This window comes from Entelurus aequoreus, linkage group LG11 (assembly GCF_033978785.1).
Source record: "Entelurus aequoreus isolate RoL-2023_Sb linkage group LG11, RoL_Eaeq_v1.1, whole genome shotgun sequence".
NCBI classification, from domain to species: Eukaryota; Metazoa; Chordata; class Actinopteri; order Syngnathiformes; family Syngnathidae; genus Entelurus; species Entelurus aequoreus.
The window spans coordinates 23730990-23750989 of NC_084741.1; the positions used below are offsets into that span (position 1 = coordinate 23730990).

Sequence of the window (20000 nt, forward strand, 5' to 3'; positions counted from 1 at the left end):
TAAAAAAACACAATCCACGTCCAAATTGTAAATCTTATTTATTTAGATTTTAAATTCATTCATAATTTCAAAAAATCGATTTGAAAAAAATTTGAAAAATAAAAAAGAAATTTAAGAATACTTTTTTAAAAAAATGTTTTTAGGCTACTGATGCGATATAGTGCATCATATGTCAGCTGTCAAGAGGAGCTTTTGTAACCTGTAACCTGTTTTGAAAGGTTTAATTATAGTTTTTATACCAAATATTATATTACGAGAACTGTTTTTAATCAACAATTTTGTTAAATAATTCCTAATCGAATCTTCACCCTCAGAATTTGAATCAAATCGAATCATGAGTTGAGTCACATCCCTATATTATATACTTTAATACAAAAAAAATTCAATAAAATCTAATAATTAATATCTGATTGTCACCTTGAAAGCACAATTTTGGCAATTTCTATATTAAAAATATAATAATCAAATGCAAAGGCCATTGTATAAAATCATGAGGCGAAAATATTTTTATTTTCATACATATTAGCGGTTACAAACAAGGCAGCCATAAATTTCCCTGTTTGTAAAGGCAGCCATAATTGCAATGTGACCCTCATTGAACATGAATTTGACACCCTTAATTTATAGTGTCAAACTAAGAATGTGCTTTCTTTCCCATTTTTTATGGTTTGTGTTTTTTTGCAACACATCTTCATATAGAACGCTCAGCATCGACAAAGTGTATTCAGAAAAAAAGGTGAGAAAACAAGATGACATCAGTCTCACTTATTGTCACACTTGCGTAAAGGTTTACAAATGCTCAAAAGTGACATAAAACATCAAGTTTAGGTTGGCCACAGTTTGACTTTGGAACAGATTATTTAGATGTTTTTATGATGAAGAAATGTGTTACAAAATGAGAACAAATCATTGTTTATATTAATATCAATACTGTGTACTCACCGCAGTCATGTTTTGTTGCTGAAACTGTTCATTGCCAGCAGATGGCACCATTGTTCCTCAAGTGAAGCTCCTGTTAAATCAAAGGACAATTTAGAGCACTTTAAGTCAATTGTGATTATTGTGTATTTGAGAGGTCAAAGGTCCTCAATTTATCTGACTATTTATGGTAAATTGGGTGTATATATACACACACATATATATATATATATATATATATATATATATATATATATATATATATATATATATATATATATATATATATATATATATATATATATATATATATATATATATATATATATATATATATATATATATATATATATATGCATATATGTGTGTGTATATATATATATATATATATATATATATATATATATATATATATATATATATATATATATATATATATATATATATATATATATATATATATATATATATATATATATAAATATATGTGTGTATGTGTGGGAAAAAATCACAAGACTATTTCATCTCGGCAGGCCTGTTTCATGAGGGTTTCCTCAATCATTAGGAGATTTTTGAAAAGCCAGCATCTGTGATGGTATGGGGGTGTATTAGTGCCCAAGACATGGGTAACTTACACATCTGTGAAGGCGCCATTAATACTGAAAGGTACATACAGGTTTTGGAGCAAAAAATCTCCTGATGATTGAGGAACAAGAGAGGACAAGGACCTCTCTTTTCCTTCATTCTATCTGTCAGGACAGGTGCTGAGTGTGTGTGATAAAACTAAGTATCTGGGGCACATCATTACTGATCTATTGGGTGATGATGATGACCTATACAGACAGCGGCGTATGCTGTATGCCCAAGCCAACATGCTGAGAAAGATGTATACTGCCCCCTGTGGGTAAAGTATAAGCAGAAAAGCATACAGAAACTGCAGGTTGCTTATAATGACTGTATGAGGCTTCTCCTGGGAATTCAAAGAAGATCCAGTGCAACCCAGATGTTTGTTAGTGTTGGGGTGCCCACTTTTTCAGCGTTGCTACACAACATTATGTATAAGTTTATGTGTAGGGTATCTGAGTCTGAAAATGACATAATCTCTGTGTTAACGAACTCTGGCTGCAGTTCTGTTAAGTACTCATCTGGCTTGTGGAATCATTGGCACACATGTTTGTATGTCAGAAACTGACATTTGGGTTTTATGTTTTTATTATTTTTATGTTTTATTGTTTTGTTTTTAATGTATGTTTTATTGTTTTGTTTTTTAATGTATTGTATTCTGTTTTTATATGTTTAAATGGATCTTAAGGTCTGCAATAAAGATTGATGATGATGATGATGAAACCCTCATGAAACAGGCCTGTAGAGATGAAATAGTCTTGTGATTTTTTCCCACACATACATATTACGCTCTACCACGGTATAGAGCACTATTTTTTTTTTTGGATAATCCAATTAAGACATATGTATATATATATATATATATATATATATATATATATATATATATATATATATATATATATATATATATATATATATATATATATATATATATATATATATATATATATATATATATATATATATATATATATGCATATATACTGTATATATGTATATACAAACCCCGTTTCCATATGAGTTGGGAAATTGTGTTAGATGTGAATATAAACGGAATACAAATCATTTTCAATCCATATTAAGTTGAATATGCTACAAAGACAACATATTTGATGTTCAAACTGATAAACAATTTTTTTTTTTTTGCAAATAATCATTAACTTTATAATTTGATGCCAGCAACACGTGACAAAGAAGTTGGGAAAGGTGGCAATAAATACTGATAAAGTTGAGGAATGCTCATCAAACACTTATTTGGAACATCCCACAGGTTAACAGGCAAATTGGGAACAGGTGGGTGCCATGATTGGGTATAAAAGTAGATTCCATGAAATGCTCAGTCATTCACAAACAAGGATGGGGCGAGGGTCACCACTTTGTCAACAAATGCGTGAGCAAATTGTTGAACAGTTTAAGAAAAACCTTTCTCAACCAGCTATTGCAAGGAATTTAGGGATTTCACCATCTACGCTCCGTAATATCATCAAAGGATTCAGAAAATCTGGAGAAATCCCTGCACGTAAGCAGCTAAGCCCGTGACCTTCGATCCCTCAGGCTGTACTGCATCAACAAGCGAAATCATTGTGTAAAGGATATCACCACATGGGCTCAGGAACCCTTCAAAAACCCACTGTCAGTAACTACAGTTGGTCGCTACATCTGTAAGTGCAAGTTAAAACTCTCCTATGCAATGCGAAAACCGTTTATCAACAACACCCAGAAACGCTGTCGGCTTCGCTGGGCCTGAGCTCATCTAAGATGGACTGACACAAAGTGGAAAAGTGTTCTGTGGTCTGACGAGTCCACATTTCAAATTGTTTTTGGAAACTGTGGACGTCGTGTCCTCCGGACCAAAGAGGAAAAGAACCATCCGGATTGTTATAGGCGCAAAGTTGAAAAGCCAGCTTCTGTGATGGTATGGGGTGTATTAGTGCCCAAGACATGGGTAACTTACACATCTGTGAAGGCGCCATTAATGCTGAAAGGTACATACAGGTTTTGGAGCAACATATGTTGCCATCCAAGCAACGTTACCATGGACACCCCTGCTTATTTCAGCAAGACAATGCCAAGCCACGTGTTACATCAACGTGGCTTCATAGTAAAAGAGTGCGGGTACTAGACTGGCCTGCCTGTAGTCCAGACCTGTCTCCCATTGAAAATGTGTGGTGCATTATGAAGCCTAAAATACCACAACGGAGACCCCCGGACTGTTGAACAACTTAAGCTGTACATCAAGCAAGAATGGGAAAGAATTCAACCTGAGAAGCTTAAAAAATAAGTCTCCTCAGTTCCCAAACGTTTACTGAGTGTTGTTAAAAGGAAAGGCCATGTGACACAGTGGTGAACATGCCCTTTTCCAACTACTTTGGCACCTGTTGCAGCCATGAAATTCTAAATTAATTATTATTTGCAAAAAAAAAATAAAGTTTATGAGTTTGAACATCAAATATCTTGTCTTTGTAGTGCATTCAATTGAATATGGGTTGAAAAGGATTTGCAAATCATTGTATTCCGTTTATATTTACATCTAACACAATTTCCCAACTCATATGGAAGCGGGGTTTGTCTGTATATATGTATATATATTTTTATTTTTATTTTTTATTTTTTATTTTTTATATATATATATATATATATATATATATATATATATATATATATATATATATATATATATATATATATATATATATATATATATATATATATATATATATATATTTTTTTTTTTTTTTGATTTTTTTTTTTGCGTGGGTTCCCTCCGGGTACTCCAGCTTTCTCCCACTTCCAAAGACATGCACATGGGGACATATATATATGTATATGTATATATATAATATGTATGTATATATGTATCTGCATATTTATTTTATAATAAATATATACATATAAATGTATGTATATGATCCGTATAGATCTAATATGTTATTTTCACCATGAAGACTATTTTTAATAATGCATCATGTTTTCATTCATTTATAATTAAAAAAAAAAAATCATTCCATTGGCATTTAAGATCCTGATCATGTTACAGCTTGGAGCCATCTATCATCTATCCTTACAGAGGGAGAAACACAAAAGCCAAGACCTATCATGTTCACCCGTCATCAGTCAATGGACCCCTACCAAGGAGTGGCGTTGGGGGTTTTAAGTGTAAACAGTCAACTCTGACCATGTTGTCTTCTTCTTTTATATTTTCTCTCGGAAGCTCTGTGTTCTTGTTTTGCGGAGGACAAAAACAAAACAAATGCCAGAGGACACCATGAGTGAAACTCGAGTGACAGATTGGGTTCACTTGGGAAGATTTAAAAGCAAAGAATCAAAGACAAAAGTGCAATTTGTACAAGTGTCAAACTCAACATGGTGACTTTGTCGCCTCATTCTCTGGGAACTGCTCCACTAAAAGTCAGCACACATGGATGCAAAACCAGCTTTTTACTGACAATTCAATGCAATACTTTACCCAGCAAGGATGTAAGCTTAGGACATCACTGAAACTATCCCTCTCACACTTATGACACAACATCCTTTCAAGGCAGAAATTAAACTTGCACATATTTCAGAGTAGCCAGTGTACAGCTTGTACAGCGGGATAGTTTTACAATTTACACAGCCATTATTGTAAAAAGCTGGCAACAAAAGTCAGGAACACAATTATTGCGTCTTGCCTGGTAACATCAGAGTCTAGGGCTGCACGAGTGCTGCCGGCACTGGGGAGCTGCGGTTCACTGAGAGGGAAAGGATGTCTCTTAATTATTTTCTCTGTCCCAGCAGCACTCAAACGCAACACAACTGCCGAACCCGGGGGTCGGCAACCCGTGGCTCTTGAGCGCCGCCCTAGTGGCTCTCTGGAGCTTTTTCAAAAATGTATGAAAATGGGGAAAAATGTATATTTTTTGTTTTAATAGGGTTTCTGTAGGAGGACAAACACGACACCAACCTTCTTAATTGTTAGAAAGCCCACTTTATTAAACATGTTTCACTGATGCGAGTATTTGCTGAGCATCGTTTTTTCCTACTAATTTAGGCGTACCCTGAACTCACTGTAGTTGTGTGTTGTTGTTTAAATGTATAACTTTCTCCGACACTGCCACAGAAAGACTTGTTTTATGCCACTCCTCCTTTGTCTCATTTTGTCCACCAAACGTTTAATGCTGTGCATAAATGCACAAAGTTTAGCTTTGCTGATGTTATTGACTTGTGTGGAGTGCTAATCAGGCATATTTGGTTAGTGCATGATTGCAAGCTAATCAATGCTAACATGCTATTTAGGCTAGTTGTGTGTACATATTGCATAATTATGCCTTGTTGGTAGGTATATTTGAGCTCATTTAATTTCCTTTACTTATGTCCTCTGTGTATTTAATTTATATTTGCATGTCTCATGACACATTATATGTATGTAATATTGGCTGCATTTCTGATAGTTGTTTGTGTGCCATGTTGTTCCAGACCACAGCTAACGTTACCCAGCTTGCGAAGATTGTAATACAGTAAATCCATTAGAAGAAGACAGCCTGCCATTCCTTAAACTTGGACACACACATCTATACCTTTGGTCATTCCAAGCCAGTAATTTCCAGGAGTTATCTCACTCTGTGAGAAGCCTCCGTTGTTCTAATGTTTTCCAAAAATGTACAGAATAAATATTAAAATTTCAACATTTCTTTCAACAGAGATTTGCGTCAGCCTGCGACACATATTCATTTTGATAGTAGGCTAATATAGCTAATATAGACACTTACATCATGTGTTGCCTTCATTATAAAACTTATGTTGGGGCGGCATGGCGTAGTGGGTAGAGCGCCCGTGTCAGAAACCTGAGGGTTGCAGGTTCACTCCCCGCCTCTTACCATGCCGTTGTGTCCTTGGGCAGGACACTTCACCCTTGCCCCCGGTGCCACTCACACCGGTGAATGAATGTTGAATGAATGACAGGTGGTGGTCGGAGGGGCCGTAGGCGCAAATTGGCAGCCACGCTTCCGTCAGTCTACCCCAGGGCAGCTGTGGCTACGAAAGTAGTTTACCACCACCAGGTGTGAATGAATGATGGGTTTTTAACATGTAAAGCGACTTTGGGTACTTAGAAAAGCGCTATATAAATCCCAGGTATTATTATTATTATTATGTAAGGCTTTTAATTTTTTGCGGCTCTAGACAGAAATGTTCTTTTGGGATTTTTGGTCCAATAAGGCTCTTTCAACATTTTAGGTTGCTGACCCGAGGTCTAACCAAACAAAGGTCAGCCTGCATGACCAGGGGCGCTTTTGCCACAACTTTTTAAAATCCTGCAGCAAAATCCGCCATTTCAGGCAAAAGTAGCAAAATCCTGGAGAGACTGCTTCCTACACTATTGCCCCTTCAGTTGATTATTATCAATGGTTACTCACAAACAGATGGAAAACTTTCTGTCAAGAAGATATTTTGGTTTGACTAGTGTAGAATTTAATTCGAAAAGGCTTTTTAATGACAACAAAAAAATATTGTAATAGCTTGTTGTATCAAATAATATCGAGTTAAGAACTGCATTAGCCTGCATTAAAAAAAATTGTCAAAATGGAAATACATTCATCAAGAAAGATGAAATTCCTTATTGACTTTCGTTATTTCCAGGCTTTTGCGGGTCAGGTATAATGATGTGAGACTGACCCCTGCGCTCTAAAGTATATCCAAGTTTACTTGCTCTATACAGTGGAACCTTGATTTACGAACCACTCATTGTACGCACTTTTCAATGTACGTACCACAGACCAAATAAAAATGTGCTTTGCTGTTCGAAGTTTGTGTCCGTGTATGAACGCGTGTGCCTGAATCACAGCCATTTTGTGCCCGGCGGCACATCCATTGTGGCCAGGCTGATCGATCTCCATCGCTCAATCAGTCAGCAGAGCAGTTCTGTCGTTAGCTAATGTGCTGATTGATACTTTTTGTTCTTTTCGTTTTTGGTGAGCTTTTTCACAGCATTTTCCTTGTTGTTTTTTTTAGCTCATTAAGAGTCCTAAGAAAGCAATGGACGAAGTATGTGTTGTTTTTAAACATTCAGGAAGTATCCATAGCGTTGTCCACACATTTGTACTCACTTTTGGCAAATAACGCATGCGCCCTTTTAACTCAGCATAATGTATTCTTACAGTGTAGCACAGTAAAATTAGCACAGTGTACTGCCAGGCTCAGGTGAGCGTTGCTTGCAAGGTCCACAATTAATCAATCTTAATTACAATAAAGTTACAACTAAATGCCATAATTTGCATGTTGTAATTTCGTAGCTAATTACAACAAAATTACCACTATATGCTGTAACATCACAATTGTAATTTTATGGTTACTAATGCTCTAGTTGTAACAACATACTGTCAGCTGCTGTGCAAGGGTGTGCAAAGTAGTCTACGGAACCCCTTAAAAGAAAACTCTACTTTTTCCAGAATTTTATCTTTCACAATCCTTATGAAAAATAAAAACATACATGTTTCTCTTTTTTTAAGCCTCTTATTTGTAAAGAAACGCTAACAAAGGTTGGCTACCAATACAGCTATTTGGAAATAATCTATTGCGCCTATAACGCCCTCAAAAAAACATTTTAAAAAATGCCAACAATACTCCTTTTATATCTTGTGACCAGAATTTTAACCAAGTATTAGCGATATTTTTATCATAAGCGCTAGGACAATCTATATTTAGCCGCGCAGTGATCAAAGAGATCTAGCCAGCTTATGCTGCTATATTGACAAAAAGAGCCGGTGAGCTGCTGCATCGCCTCGGAGTTGTGAAAGTTAATTCTAGGTTATAAATTATGGGTGTGGGAAAAAATCGATTCGAATTTGAATTGCGATTCTCACTTTGTGCGATTCAGAATTGATTCTCATTTTTAAAAAATCGATTTTTTTTTTGTATTATTATTTAAAAACATTTTTTATTTTTATTTTTATTTTTTTTAATTAATCAATACAACAAAACAATACACAGCAATACCATAACAATGCAATCCAATTCCAAAACCAAACCCGACCCAGCAACACTCAGAACTGCAATAAACAGAGCAATTGAGAGGAGACACAAACACGACACAGAACAAACCAAAAGTAGTGAAACAAAAATGAATATTATCAACAACAGTATCAATATTAGTTACAATTTCAACATAGCAGTGATTAAAAATCCCTCATTGAGATTATCATTAGACATTTATAAAAAATTAAAAAAATGAACAATAGTGTCACAGTGGCTTACACTTGCATTGCATCTCATAAGCTTGACAACACACAGTGTCCAATATTTTCACAAAGATAAAATAAGTCATATTTTTGGTTCATTTAATAGTTAAAACAAATTTACATTATTGCAATCAGTTGATAAAACATTGTCCTTTACAATTATAAAAGCTTTTTACAAAAATCTACTACTCTGCTTGCATGTCAGCAGACTGGGGTAGATCCTGCTGAAATCCTATGTAAATGAATTAATAGAGAATCCTTTTGAATCGGGAAAAATCGTTTTTGAATCGAGAATCGTGTTGAATTGAAAAAAAAAAAGTACTTTGAATCGAATTGTGACCCCAAGAATCTATATTGAATCGAATCGTGGGACACCCAAAGATTCACAGCCCTATTATAAATCATCCCTCTCACCTGGATAGTAGAAAGTTGTGGACATAAACTGAGAGGTTGGTCAACTTTGACATCCAATTTGTACCCAGAGACGGTGAAAAAGACACAGAAGTCTAAACGCTTGTTTATGGCCAATTTTTTTTTTAACCTTTTGTGGGGATCATAATTATTTCTTCATCGAAACAGGCATCTCAGTGAGAGCAGATATTGTACAGTAAGTTATTGTTTTATTATGTTTGTAGTTTGTATTTCTTGTTCAGCACTTTAGCAATATTTCTACATGATGCTTAATGGTTCCCTTATGCTGGATATATTTTGCACAAAGCTTCTAAAACTTGTAGATCATACTCCTTAAATTCAGGTTTAAAAATATAAGGTTCTGGATCATCATTTATCCCAAAGTAGTCGTCGTTGTTTCTCACAAAGTCTGCCATAATTAGTAGTGTTGTTGTTGTTGAAGGGAACAAAGAGAGCGAGCCAGCTTATGCTGCTATATTGACGTAAAGAGCCGGTGAGCTGCTGCATCACTCCTGAGTTGGTGAAAGTTAATTCTAGATTATAAATCATCCCTCCCACCTGGATAGTAGAAGGCTGCGGACATAAACCGAGATGTTGGTCAACTTTGACATCCAATTTGTAACCGGAGACGGCGAGAAAGACACGGAAAGAAGGTTGTTTGCGGCCACCTTTATTTTAACCCTTTGTGAGGATCATGATTATTTCTTCATTGGAACGGGCATCTCAGTGAGAGCAGACATTGTACAGTAAGTGATTGTTTTATTATGTTTGTGGTTTGTATTTCAGCACTTTAGCAATACGTCTACATCAGGGGTCGGCAACCCGTGGCTCTGGAGCCGCATGCGGCTCTTTGACCACTCTGATGCGGCTCAGCTGCATACTTGCCGACCCTCCCGATTTTCCCAGGAGACTTACAGATCTCAGTGCCTCTTTTAGAAATCTCCCGGGTTAAATATTCTCCAGTTATCACCTTAACAACTTAATCAAGGGCGTGCCAATATAGCACTGCATTTTCTGATCCTCTATAGCAGGGGTCTCAAACATGCGGCCCGCGGGCCAATTGCGGCCCGCGAGACGTTATTGTGCGGCCCCCACCTTAATATGAACGTTTAATGTTAGTGCGGCCCGCAAGTTTTATATGAATGGCGCTTGACAGCGCTGTGTGCGCGGAGCTGAAGCATTCTTGCCAACCCTCCCGATTTTCACCCGTCAACAATACTGAGGACATCAATATTGAAGACACAAGGTTTAGCGTCCACTTTTTCTCCATTCAAACAATGTGCCTGCACAGACGCATGTAATATGCGGCCTCAACAGACACACGTAAGTGACTGCAATGCATACTTAGTCAACAGTCATACATGTCACATTGAGGGTGGCCGTATAAAAAAAACTTTATCAATGTTACAAATATGCGCCACAATGTGAACCAATACCAAACAAGAATGACAAACACATTTTGGGAGAACATCCACACGTAACACAACATAAACACAACAGAACAAATACCCAGAATTCCTTGTAGCACTAACTCTTCCGGGCTACAAGGAATCTACCAATCATGGTGGCTCCCGAGGACCGAACATTACGTCACTTGCGTGATGCAAGCAGAGAAACGTTTTGCTGCTTTTCCACGAGACCCGCACGCGCTCTTCCTCCCTCCCTCCCTACCTCCCTCCGTCCCTCCCTCGCTCGCTCTCTTGCGTGCTCTCTCTCTCTTGCTCTCTCTCTCTCTCTCGCTCTCTGTCACTGCGTGTGTCTTCGTCGCTCCCGTCGTCAGTCCGTCAGTAATAAAGTCCCTGATAACCTGGACCAATTCAAACCGTTATTTGTTTTTTTATTGTTTAATTTGCATTGCCTCACACGATGAACATTACATTTATTTTTATATGACGCCATATAACACTCCGGGAGCCGTCACTTTTTCCCAGGGTTTTCCGCCGACCGCCGTGTTGCTGTCGGGAGGAAAAGCGGAACGACACACATTGCGGAAATAACATTATTCTCCGTGCGTCGGTTAAATACAAATATATATTCCAACCCCAAACATGTCTTTTTCAAAGCGTGCAGTGAAGAGAAAGGTTAGTGATGAGCAAAGACAATTCCAGGAAAAGTGGGAGATGCAATATTTCTTTGTTGAGCACAGGGGCACCCCGACGTGTCTTATTTGCACAGAGAAAGTTGCCGTGCACAAAAAATACAATTTAAAACGTCATTATACAACTAAAAATGCTGACAAGTATGCAAAATACCAGGGAGATGAGAGAGTGAACCGGGTTGCACATTATGTGTATGTGTATACATTGTTGTTGACTGGAGAAATCAAATTATTATTGTTAGAATAGAATAGAATAGAATAGAATAGAATAAAATAGAATAGAAAGTACTTTATTGATCCCTGGGGGAAATTCAGCACCACAGTTCGCTCACAATAGACAAGAATAACAATAAATAATATAATATATATAATATATTATATATGTGTAGTTTATAAATAATATACATATATTCTACATATACTCTACATTTAAGTGCAGTCAAGGAACATATGCATTATACAGTCTGATGGCTGTCGGTATGAAGGACCTCCTGTGTCGTTCCGTGTTGCATTTTGGGAGTCTGAGCCTTCCACCGAACGTGCTCATTCTCCCCGTAAGGTCCGAGTGTAGTGGGTGGGAGGTGTTGTCCACAATGGCTAGGAGTTTTGTTAGACTTCTCCTCTGTTGTTATTACTTATGACTGATTTATTTACTTAATTCTCATTTTGTTCATTTATATTTTGATTTTATTTTGTGTTGAAAATAAAAATAAAGACATTTAAAAATATTTTTTTTAAGAAATCTTTTCTTGCGGCCCAGCCTCACCCAGACTCTGCATTCAGTGGCCCCCAGGCAAATTGAGTTTGAGACCCCTGCTCTATAGCATGTACAAACACCGTGCCAGCCCGTCCACATGGTGTATGTAGCTTTTACTTGCACACGTAAGAGACAGCACGGTGGAAGAGGGGTTAGTGCGTCTGCCTCACAATACGAAGGTCCTGAGTAGTCGTGAGTTCAGTCCCGGCCTCGGGATCTTTCTGTGTGGAGTTTGCATGTTCTCCCCGTGACTGCGTGGGTTCCCTCCGGGTACTCCGGCTTCCTCCCACCTCCAAAGACATGCACCTGGGGATAAGTTGATTGGCAACACTAAATTGGCCCTAGTGTGTGAATGTTGTCTGTCTATCTGTGTTGGCCCTGCGATGAGGTGGCAACTTGTCCAGGGTGTACCCCGCCTTCCGCCCGATTGTAGCTGAGATAGGCTCCAGCGCCCCCCGCGACCCGAAGGGAATAAGCGGTAGAAAATGGATGGATGGATGGACGTAAGAGACAGCAAGGCATACTTGGTCAACAGCCACACAGCTTACACTGACGGTGACCGTATAAAACAACTTTAACACTGTTACGTTACAAATATGCGCCACACTGTGAACCCACACCAAAAAAGAATGACAAACACATTTCTGGAGAACATCCGCACCGTTAAACAACATAAATACAACAGAACGAATACCCAGAATCCCATGCAGCCCTAACTCTTCCAGGGTACACCCTGGACAAGTTGCTACGTCATCACAGGGCCAACACAGATACAGCATGTATATTTAAAAAAAAATGTGAGCACTTTATAGCCAGAATAGACTCCATTGGCTCCATTTTAGCTGACTTTTGCTAGGGTTTATTTGTGAGTTCAGTGGCCTTGTAGAGTGTCCGCCCTGAGATCGGTAGGTCGTGAGTTCAAACCCCGGCTGAGTCATACCAAAAACTATAAAAATGGGACCCATTACCTCCCTGCTTGGCACTCAGCATCAAGGGTTGGAATTGGGGGTTAAATCACCAAAAATGATTCCCGGGCGGTGCCACCGCTACTGCTCATTGCTCCCCTCACCTCCCAGGGGGTGAGGGTGATGGGTCAAATGCAGAGGATAATCTCACCACACCTAGTGTGTGTGTGTGTGTGTGTGTGTGACAATCATTGGTACTTTAAAGATTGTGAATGATAGGCAAAATGTGAACAGTTTGATTTTACAATACATTTGTTGTATATTACAGAATACAGTATTTTAGTAGTAGGTAACATTGAATTTATGTGAAATATAAGGTATTTTTTACAGTATTTCGTTGTATAGTCACAGTACATTTTGAATACAGTATTATATTGTGGAGGCAGCAGGGGTTAGTGCATGTGCCTCACAATACGAAGGTCCTGGGTTCGATCCCGGGCTCGGGATCTTTCTGTGTGGAGTTTGCATGTTACCCCCGTGACTGCGTGGGTTCCCTCCGGGTACTCCGGCTTCCTCCCACCTCCAAAAACATGCACCTGGGGATAGGTTGATTGGCAACACTAAATTGGCCCTAGTGTGTGTGAATGTGAGTGTAAATGTTGTCTGTCTATCTGTGTTGGCCCTGCGATGAGGTGGCGACTTGTCCAGGGTGTATTCGCCTTCCGTACGAATGCAGCTGAGATAGGCTCCAGCACCCCCCGCCACCCCAAAAGGGACAAGCGGTCGAAAAGGGATGGATGGATTATAATGTGGTAAAAATACAGTTATGCTGTAAAATCCTGGTAATTTTTTGAAGTGCTAGTACTAAGTACAGGCGAAACATCGTTTATACTCTCAGTATTCACGCGTGAAATAAAACATATGCCGAAGTGCAAAGTACTCACTACACCAGGGGTGGGCAATTAATTTTTACCGGGGCCGCATGAGCAACCCGAGCACTGCTGGAGGGCCACATCAACAAAATTTCAATTAAATTTTGCTCAAAATTATTTTTTATATATACCGTAAGATAAATAATATTAATAATAATAATAATAATAATAAATAATAATAATACTTTCATTTAACCTAACTTAACTTTATACCAAAAGCACTGCTTTGGAAATCATTTGTACCCATTTCAGAGATCACACTTAGTTCCCCTTAAACATCCTCATGTTGCACAATGAAATGTAAGCATAGGATGAAGTGTGCATTCCTGTAACTTTCTCTAGTAACAGCATTCCATGATTAATATAAATAAATTAACATTAATAATAAATGACAGTAAAATAAGCACATGTATGACTGAGGAGTCATAGTGTAACTTTGTGTGGTGTTTGAGTTGTCCGACTTTTTGTGTGGCCATAAACGCACCAGTGGCTTAGTGGTATGCGTGTTGGTGACAGATGACAAGTTGGTTTTGGCCTGGTTTGTACGGCAGAAAATGACTAGTTTTTCGAGATAGAAGTGTTTTTACTCATGTTTTTGGTGCGGTTATGGCCGAATATAAACAGTTTTGCTCAATAAAGTGATCGATATAATTCGTGTCCTCGAAGCATCTCCATAGACGTTACAATAATTGAACGGTGTTCAATTGAACGGTGTTGACGAACACCGTTAGGGCCCCTTGTTGTCACTGTCACTCAGAGTTGCATTGCAAAATTACACAGAATAAATGTGTTTATTTTGTTTAGAATTCAGATGGGATTTGATTTGGTGCGCGGCATATATTTGCTGCGCACAGAGGACGCTTGAGCAGTGCGCAATTGCGCAGGCGCGCACCTTAGAGGGAACGTTGCTTGGCAGTCCATGTCTTGTTGAAAACACGCCATTCGTCATCAACTTTTCTCTTTTTAGCGTCTCGGGTGTAAACCGTGCATCACTTGTCGCTGTGCACCTTCACTCACAGGTTACACACGGACATACGCCCATAAATAACACTTTTCAAAATAAAAGCAGCACAGTTGTATTGCGCGCACAACATAGATGTTTTTTCAACTTTATTTTGTAATTTGTGATTGCAGCTGTTCACATTCACTCACAATCACGCACGCACGCGCATATATACGTCCACACGGAAGTAATACAAATAACGCTTTTCAAAACAAAAGCAGCACCGTTGTATTGCACACTCGACATAGATACTTTTTTAAATGTATTTTGTAATTTATGATTGGCCTCAGGCAGGCCGGACAGGGATGCACAAAGGGCCGGACGTGGCCCGCGGGCCGCAGAATGCCCAGGTCTGCACGTACTAACTAATCCCATCAGCATCAAATAAAAGTGGGCGTGGTTTGACACATGCACCTAAACCTCCTCCATAAAAGCAGCAGAGCAGCATCACATGAAGCATCCCTCTCTCTCCTCCTCATCCTCCTCATCATCCTCATCCTCGACAACCACCATGAACCAAGAGTCGTGCCAATCTTTGGTTTTGCTTTGCATTCTGTTGAGGAGCAGCGGCCAAGCCCTCAAGAACGAGGCCACCGAGCTCCTCGTCTCGCCGCACGTCAACGCGCCGGGGCCGGAGGTGCAGCGGAGCAACGTGTCGCTGAACCACGCACGGTCCGGCGGGAGCGCAGCGGCCGGGACAGAGCGCGACAGAAGCGGTAAGAAAAAAGAGCAGGCAGGGGAGCCAGCGTGGGTGTGGACTTTGAAGTGGGAACGTCTCTGCATGGTGACTTTGTTCTGAGGCTGTTCAATAAATACATTATAAGTTTGTTTGGTGCATGTTAGCCAGCCCTGCTATTTAGATGGAGGCTATCAATATAGTTTTATTTTTTTAAATATAACGCTGCTAACTGCAGTGAATGACTTATTACTAAACTAACTTCAATGCATTCATTAGTGGTCCCTGAATAATCCAATACTGTTTTGAGGTCAAATCATGAGTTATGTGTTATAACTGAAGTACTGCAGCAAGAATGCTCAAAAGGATGCATCATCAAAAGCCTCCATATAAACCAGGGGTGTCCAAACTTTTTCCATGCATGCGGGGGCCATTTTGACATTTTTCGACTTTAAAACCGACTAAGTATATAGATTTTGTTTTAACCCTTAGGGATCCCTTCAGGTTTGGTAAATGTTAAAGTGGACCAGAAAGGGTCTCAGTCATAAAAGTTTTAAAAGTTCATGTTATTTGTTTTACTTTCACTGCTTGTCTGTCGATATGAAGTTAGATTTGTGTTAATGCTTTATGCCAGGGATGTCAAACATGCGACCGAACAGGTTCAATCCGGCCCGCGAGATGAGTTTGCTATGTGAAAAATGTAGCTGCATTTTTAAATTAAATAAACTGCTGTTCTAAGTGTGTCCACTGGATGGCGTAATAGCAATTCTGTTAGGCAAGCAAATAGTTTATACCAGGGGCGAGCAAGTATACCAAGCCAGAGGTAAAGCGGGGCAGCGACTCCTTCCCCTCGACCCAATTTAAAACAAATAAAAAACATTTTTAAAATTTAAAGAAAGTGAACAATGTGAGATTTACTGCAATACTGTCAGTCTTTTAAGTTTTTATTTTGGGTTTGTTGAAAATGTTCACACATTGCACAGCTTTTATTATTCTATCGATACACTCGATGCCTAGAAGGCATCAACCCTCTTGAATTTCTATGTCACTTTGTATTACTTTGTTAGGTTAGCACAGAATTAATATGTGGAAATGACAAATGAGGTAGTTGATAGTAGTTGTTATTTTTGCTGTATTTTGTTCAATCCTAGATTGACTGTGAATAAAAGATGAATTGCTCTGTAGATACACTGAGATTAAAGGCCTACTGAAACCCACTACTACCGACCACGCAGTCTGATAGTTTATATATCAATGATGAAATCTTAACATTGCAACACATGCCAATACGGCCGGGTTAACTTATAAAGTGCAAATTTAAATTTCCCGCTAAACTTCCGGTTGAAAAAGCCTTTGGAGGATGACGTATGCGCGTGACGTAGCCAGGGGAACAGAGGTATGCCTTCCCCATTGAATACAATACAAAAAAGCTCTTATTTCATTTCATAATTCCACAGTATTCTGGACATCTGTGTTGGTGAATCTTTTGCAATTTGTTTAATGAACAATGGAGGCTGCAAAGAAGAACGTTGTAGGTGGGATCGGTGTATTAGCGGCTGGCTGTAGCAACACAACAAGGACTACTTACTTGGATAGCAGACACCTAGCCGATGCTAGCCGCCCACCGCACGGATGATCGGGTGAAGTCCTTCGTCGCGCCGTCGATCGCTGGAACGCAGGTGAGCACGGGTGTTGATGAGCAGATGAGGGCTGGCTGGCGTAGGTGGAGCGCTAATGTTTTTATCATAGCTCTGTGAGGTCCGGTTGCTAAGTTGCTAAGTTAGCCTTAGCGTCGTTAGCAACAGCATTGTTAAGCTTTGCCAGGCTGAGATCTATTAACCGTGTAGTTACATGTACATGGTTTAATAGTATTGTTGATCTTCTGTCTATCCTTCCAGTCAGGGATTTTTAAATTTTGTTTCTATCTGCATTTGAGACAGATGCTATCACGTTAGCTCAGTAGCTAAAGAGCTTCGTCGATGTATTGTCGTGGAGATAAAAGGCACTGTGAATGTCCATTTTGCGTTCTCGACTCTCATTTTCAAGAGGATATAGTATCCGAGGTGGTTTAAAATAGAAATCCGTGATCCACAATACAAAAAGGAGAGAGTGTGGAATCCAATGAGCCAGCTTGTACCTAAGTTACGGTCAGAGCGAAAAAAAATATGTATTTCACTGCATTCTAGTCCGTCACTCTAACGTTCCTCATCCACGAATCTTTCATCCTCGCTCAAATTAATGGGGTAATCGTCGCTTTCTCGGTCGAATAGCTCTAGCTGCGTTGAAAACATTAGGAAAATATGAGGGAGTGAACAACTGACAACGTCACGCTACTTCCGGTAGGGGCAAGGTTTTTTTTTATCAGAGACCAAAAGTTGCGAACTTTATCGACATTGTTCTATACTAAATCCTTTCAGCAAAAATATGGCAATATCGCAAAATGATCAAGTATGACACATAGAATGGATCTGCTATCCCCGTTTAAATAAAAAAAAAATCATTTCAGTAGGCCTTTAAGTTCATTGTGTTCTTCATGGTGTTTTTTAAACTGCACCAATTTTTTCCTCAGAGCTTTCAACAAACCTGAAGTGTTTTGTCAAGAGGATTATTTGTGATGTGTACATTTTCAGAATGTGCTTGTTCTATTTTGGGTCAAAGTAAAACAAAGAAAACAATCTGAAGTTGTCGTAGTTGTATTTTTAAGTTATTATGCCATGATTTTACCCGTCCGGCCCACATGGAAATAGATTTTCCTCCATGCGGCCCCTGAGATAAAATGAGTTTGACCCCCTGCTATATGCCAAAGATAAACCGTTTTTTATTGCAAAAACACAGAATATATAGTATTTCTCTTTTAAAGTGAAATATTTGATGTGAAGTATTCAAAGCCGAGGTGGGGACTTGTCCAGGGTGTACCCCGCCTTCCGCCCAATTGTAGCTGAGATAGGCTCCAGCGCCCCCCGCGACCCCGAAGGGAATAAGCGGTAGAAAATGGATGGATGGATGGATGGGTGGTATTCAAAGCCTTGAAAAGGTCAATCACTCATAACAACATTGATTTTGATTCTTAACTTAGACAAACTTAGACAAACTTTAATGATCCACAAGGGAAATTGTTCATTACTATTTTTTTTTTTTTTTTAGCAATGACAGGTTTTTAAAAAAAAATAATACACTAAAATTCTTGGGGATCTAAAATGACCCCACTCATCAAAGTGTTAAGAATAAGTCATCTTTTTTTTTTTTTTTTAACTTTCAATGCATGAATCTACATCAACTTCCGATCCATCCACCGATTATAAAAAAAATGTTTTGTTTTTTTTAATGTTTCATGCTCTTTGAAAACCTTAGTTTAGACATTGCAAACACCGAAATATGCTAAATGTTCCCCGAAACATATTTCAAAGTGGAATATTTGATGTGAAGTAATTGGAGCCTTGAAAAGGTCAATAATTCATAATAACATTGATTTTGATTCATTATTCTTTTTTGAGCAATGACAGGTTTTTCTTTACTTTCAATTCTTGAAACTACATCAAACTTCAGATATAGCCGTCGATTATAAAGTTATTGGGGTTTTCTTTTTGTTTTATGGCAGAGAAAACCTTGGTTTTGATATGGCATAGAAAATATGCAACATTTCCCCAAAATACATTTCAAAGTAAAATATTTGATATGACGTAACTAATTAGAGCCTTGAATAAGTCAACAATGCATAGCGACATTCATTTTGATTCATTATTTTTTGAGAAATGACAGTTAAAAAAAACAGCCTGCATGGAAGCATTGTGTAACAAGTGTCAACATTTTAACGTTTTCTCGTTACAGTACATCTCTTTGCATTTGTATTCCACTACTTACTGTATGTTTTTTAGGAATTGTATTTTTAGAATGTATCGCAAGTCGTTAAAAAATTAGCTGTGGGTCGCACTTCGGACACCTTATGGTTGTAAGCCATTAAAAAGTCTGCCTTTGCAAATATAATAATACCTTTTTAGCTATTAATTGATTGAAAACATTTGTCTATTTATAGCTATGTCGGTGTGCCACACCAATATAATAGCTGTTTTTGTTTAATTTTGACCCTCTCATGTAGCAAATATGGCAGCCAAGGTATTAGAAACATATCAAAATATAAAGTGACAATGCAGGCTTTATAGCATACAATTAAGTGTTGTTTGCCCCGGCTAATAATAATTTTTTTTAAAAAGTGCAAAATAACATAATTAAAGTACATTTGAATACTTTTCTGACACAACTCTGACTTTAACACTGTGCGCCATGGAAGACAGTGATGTTGAGGACAATGTGTTTTCATATTCCTATCAGTGACTGAGCAGGAAGGGTCTAGGAATAAGTTTGCGGGGAAATTTCATGACTGCCCCGGTCATTTTGCGCAAAATGCGGCCTCGCACGTGATCTACGTATATAGGGCGGCCCTGAGTGTACCTAATGAAGT

The 20000-nt window shown here is 38.4% G+C and overlaps 1 protein-coding gene and 1 long non-coding RNA gene across 3 annotated transcripts in view; one reads left to right on the plus strand and one right to left on the minus strand.

The window, feature by feature from the left end:
* Window positions 1-20000, plus strand: part of sostdc1a (sclerostin domain containing 1a) — a 137670-nt gene that overhangs the window by 112077 nt on the left and 5593 nt on the right. The window contains exon 2 of one of the 2 annotated variants that reach the window (XM_062062719.1): window positions 15433-15581. In XM_062062719.1, the coding sequence (XP_061918703.1) occupies window positions 15433-15581 (149 nt within the window). Of the gene's footprint in view, window positions 1-15347; window positions 15582-20000 lie in introns of those variants that run through there. The other variant, XM_062062718.1, reaches the window with a different exon arrangement.
* LOC133659888 (uncharacterized) overlaps window positions 1-20000 on the minus strand; it is a 34207-nt gene that overhangs the window by 7799 nt on the left and 6408 nt on the right. Inside the window, exon 2 of the long non-coding RNA XR_009827739.1 lies at window positions 943-1012. This is a non-coding gene — a long non-coding RNA (uncharacterized LOC133659888). The remainder of the gene's footprint in view (window positions 1-942; window positions 1013-20000) is intronic.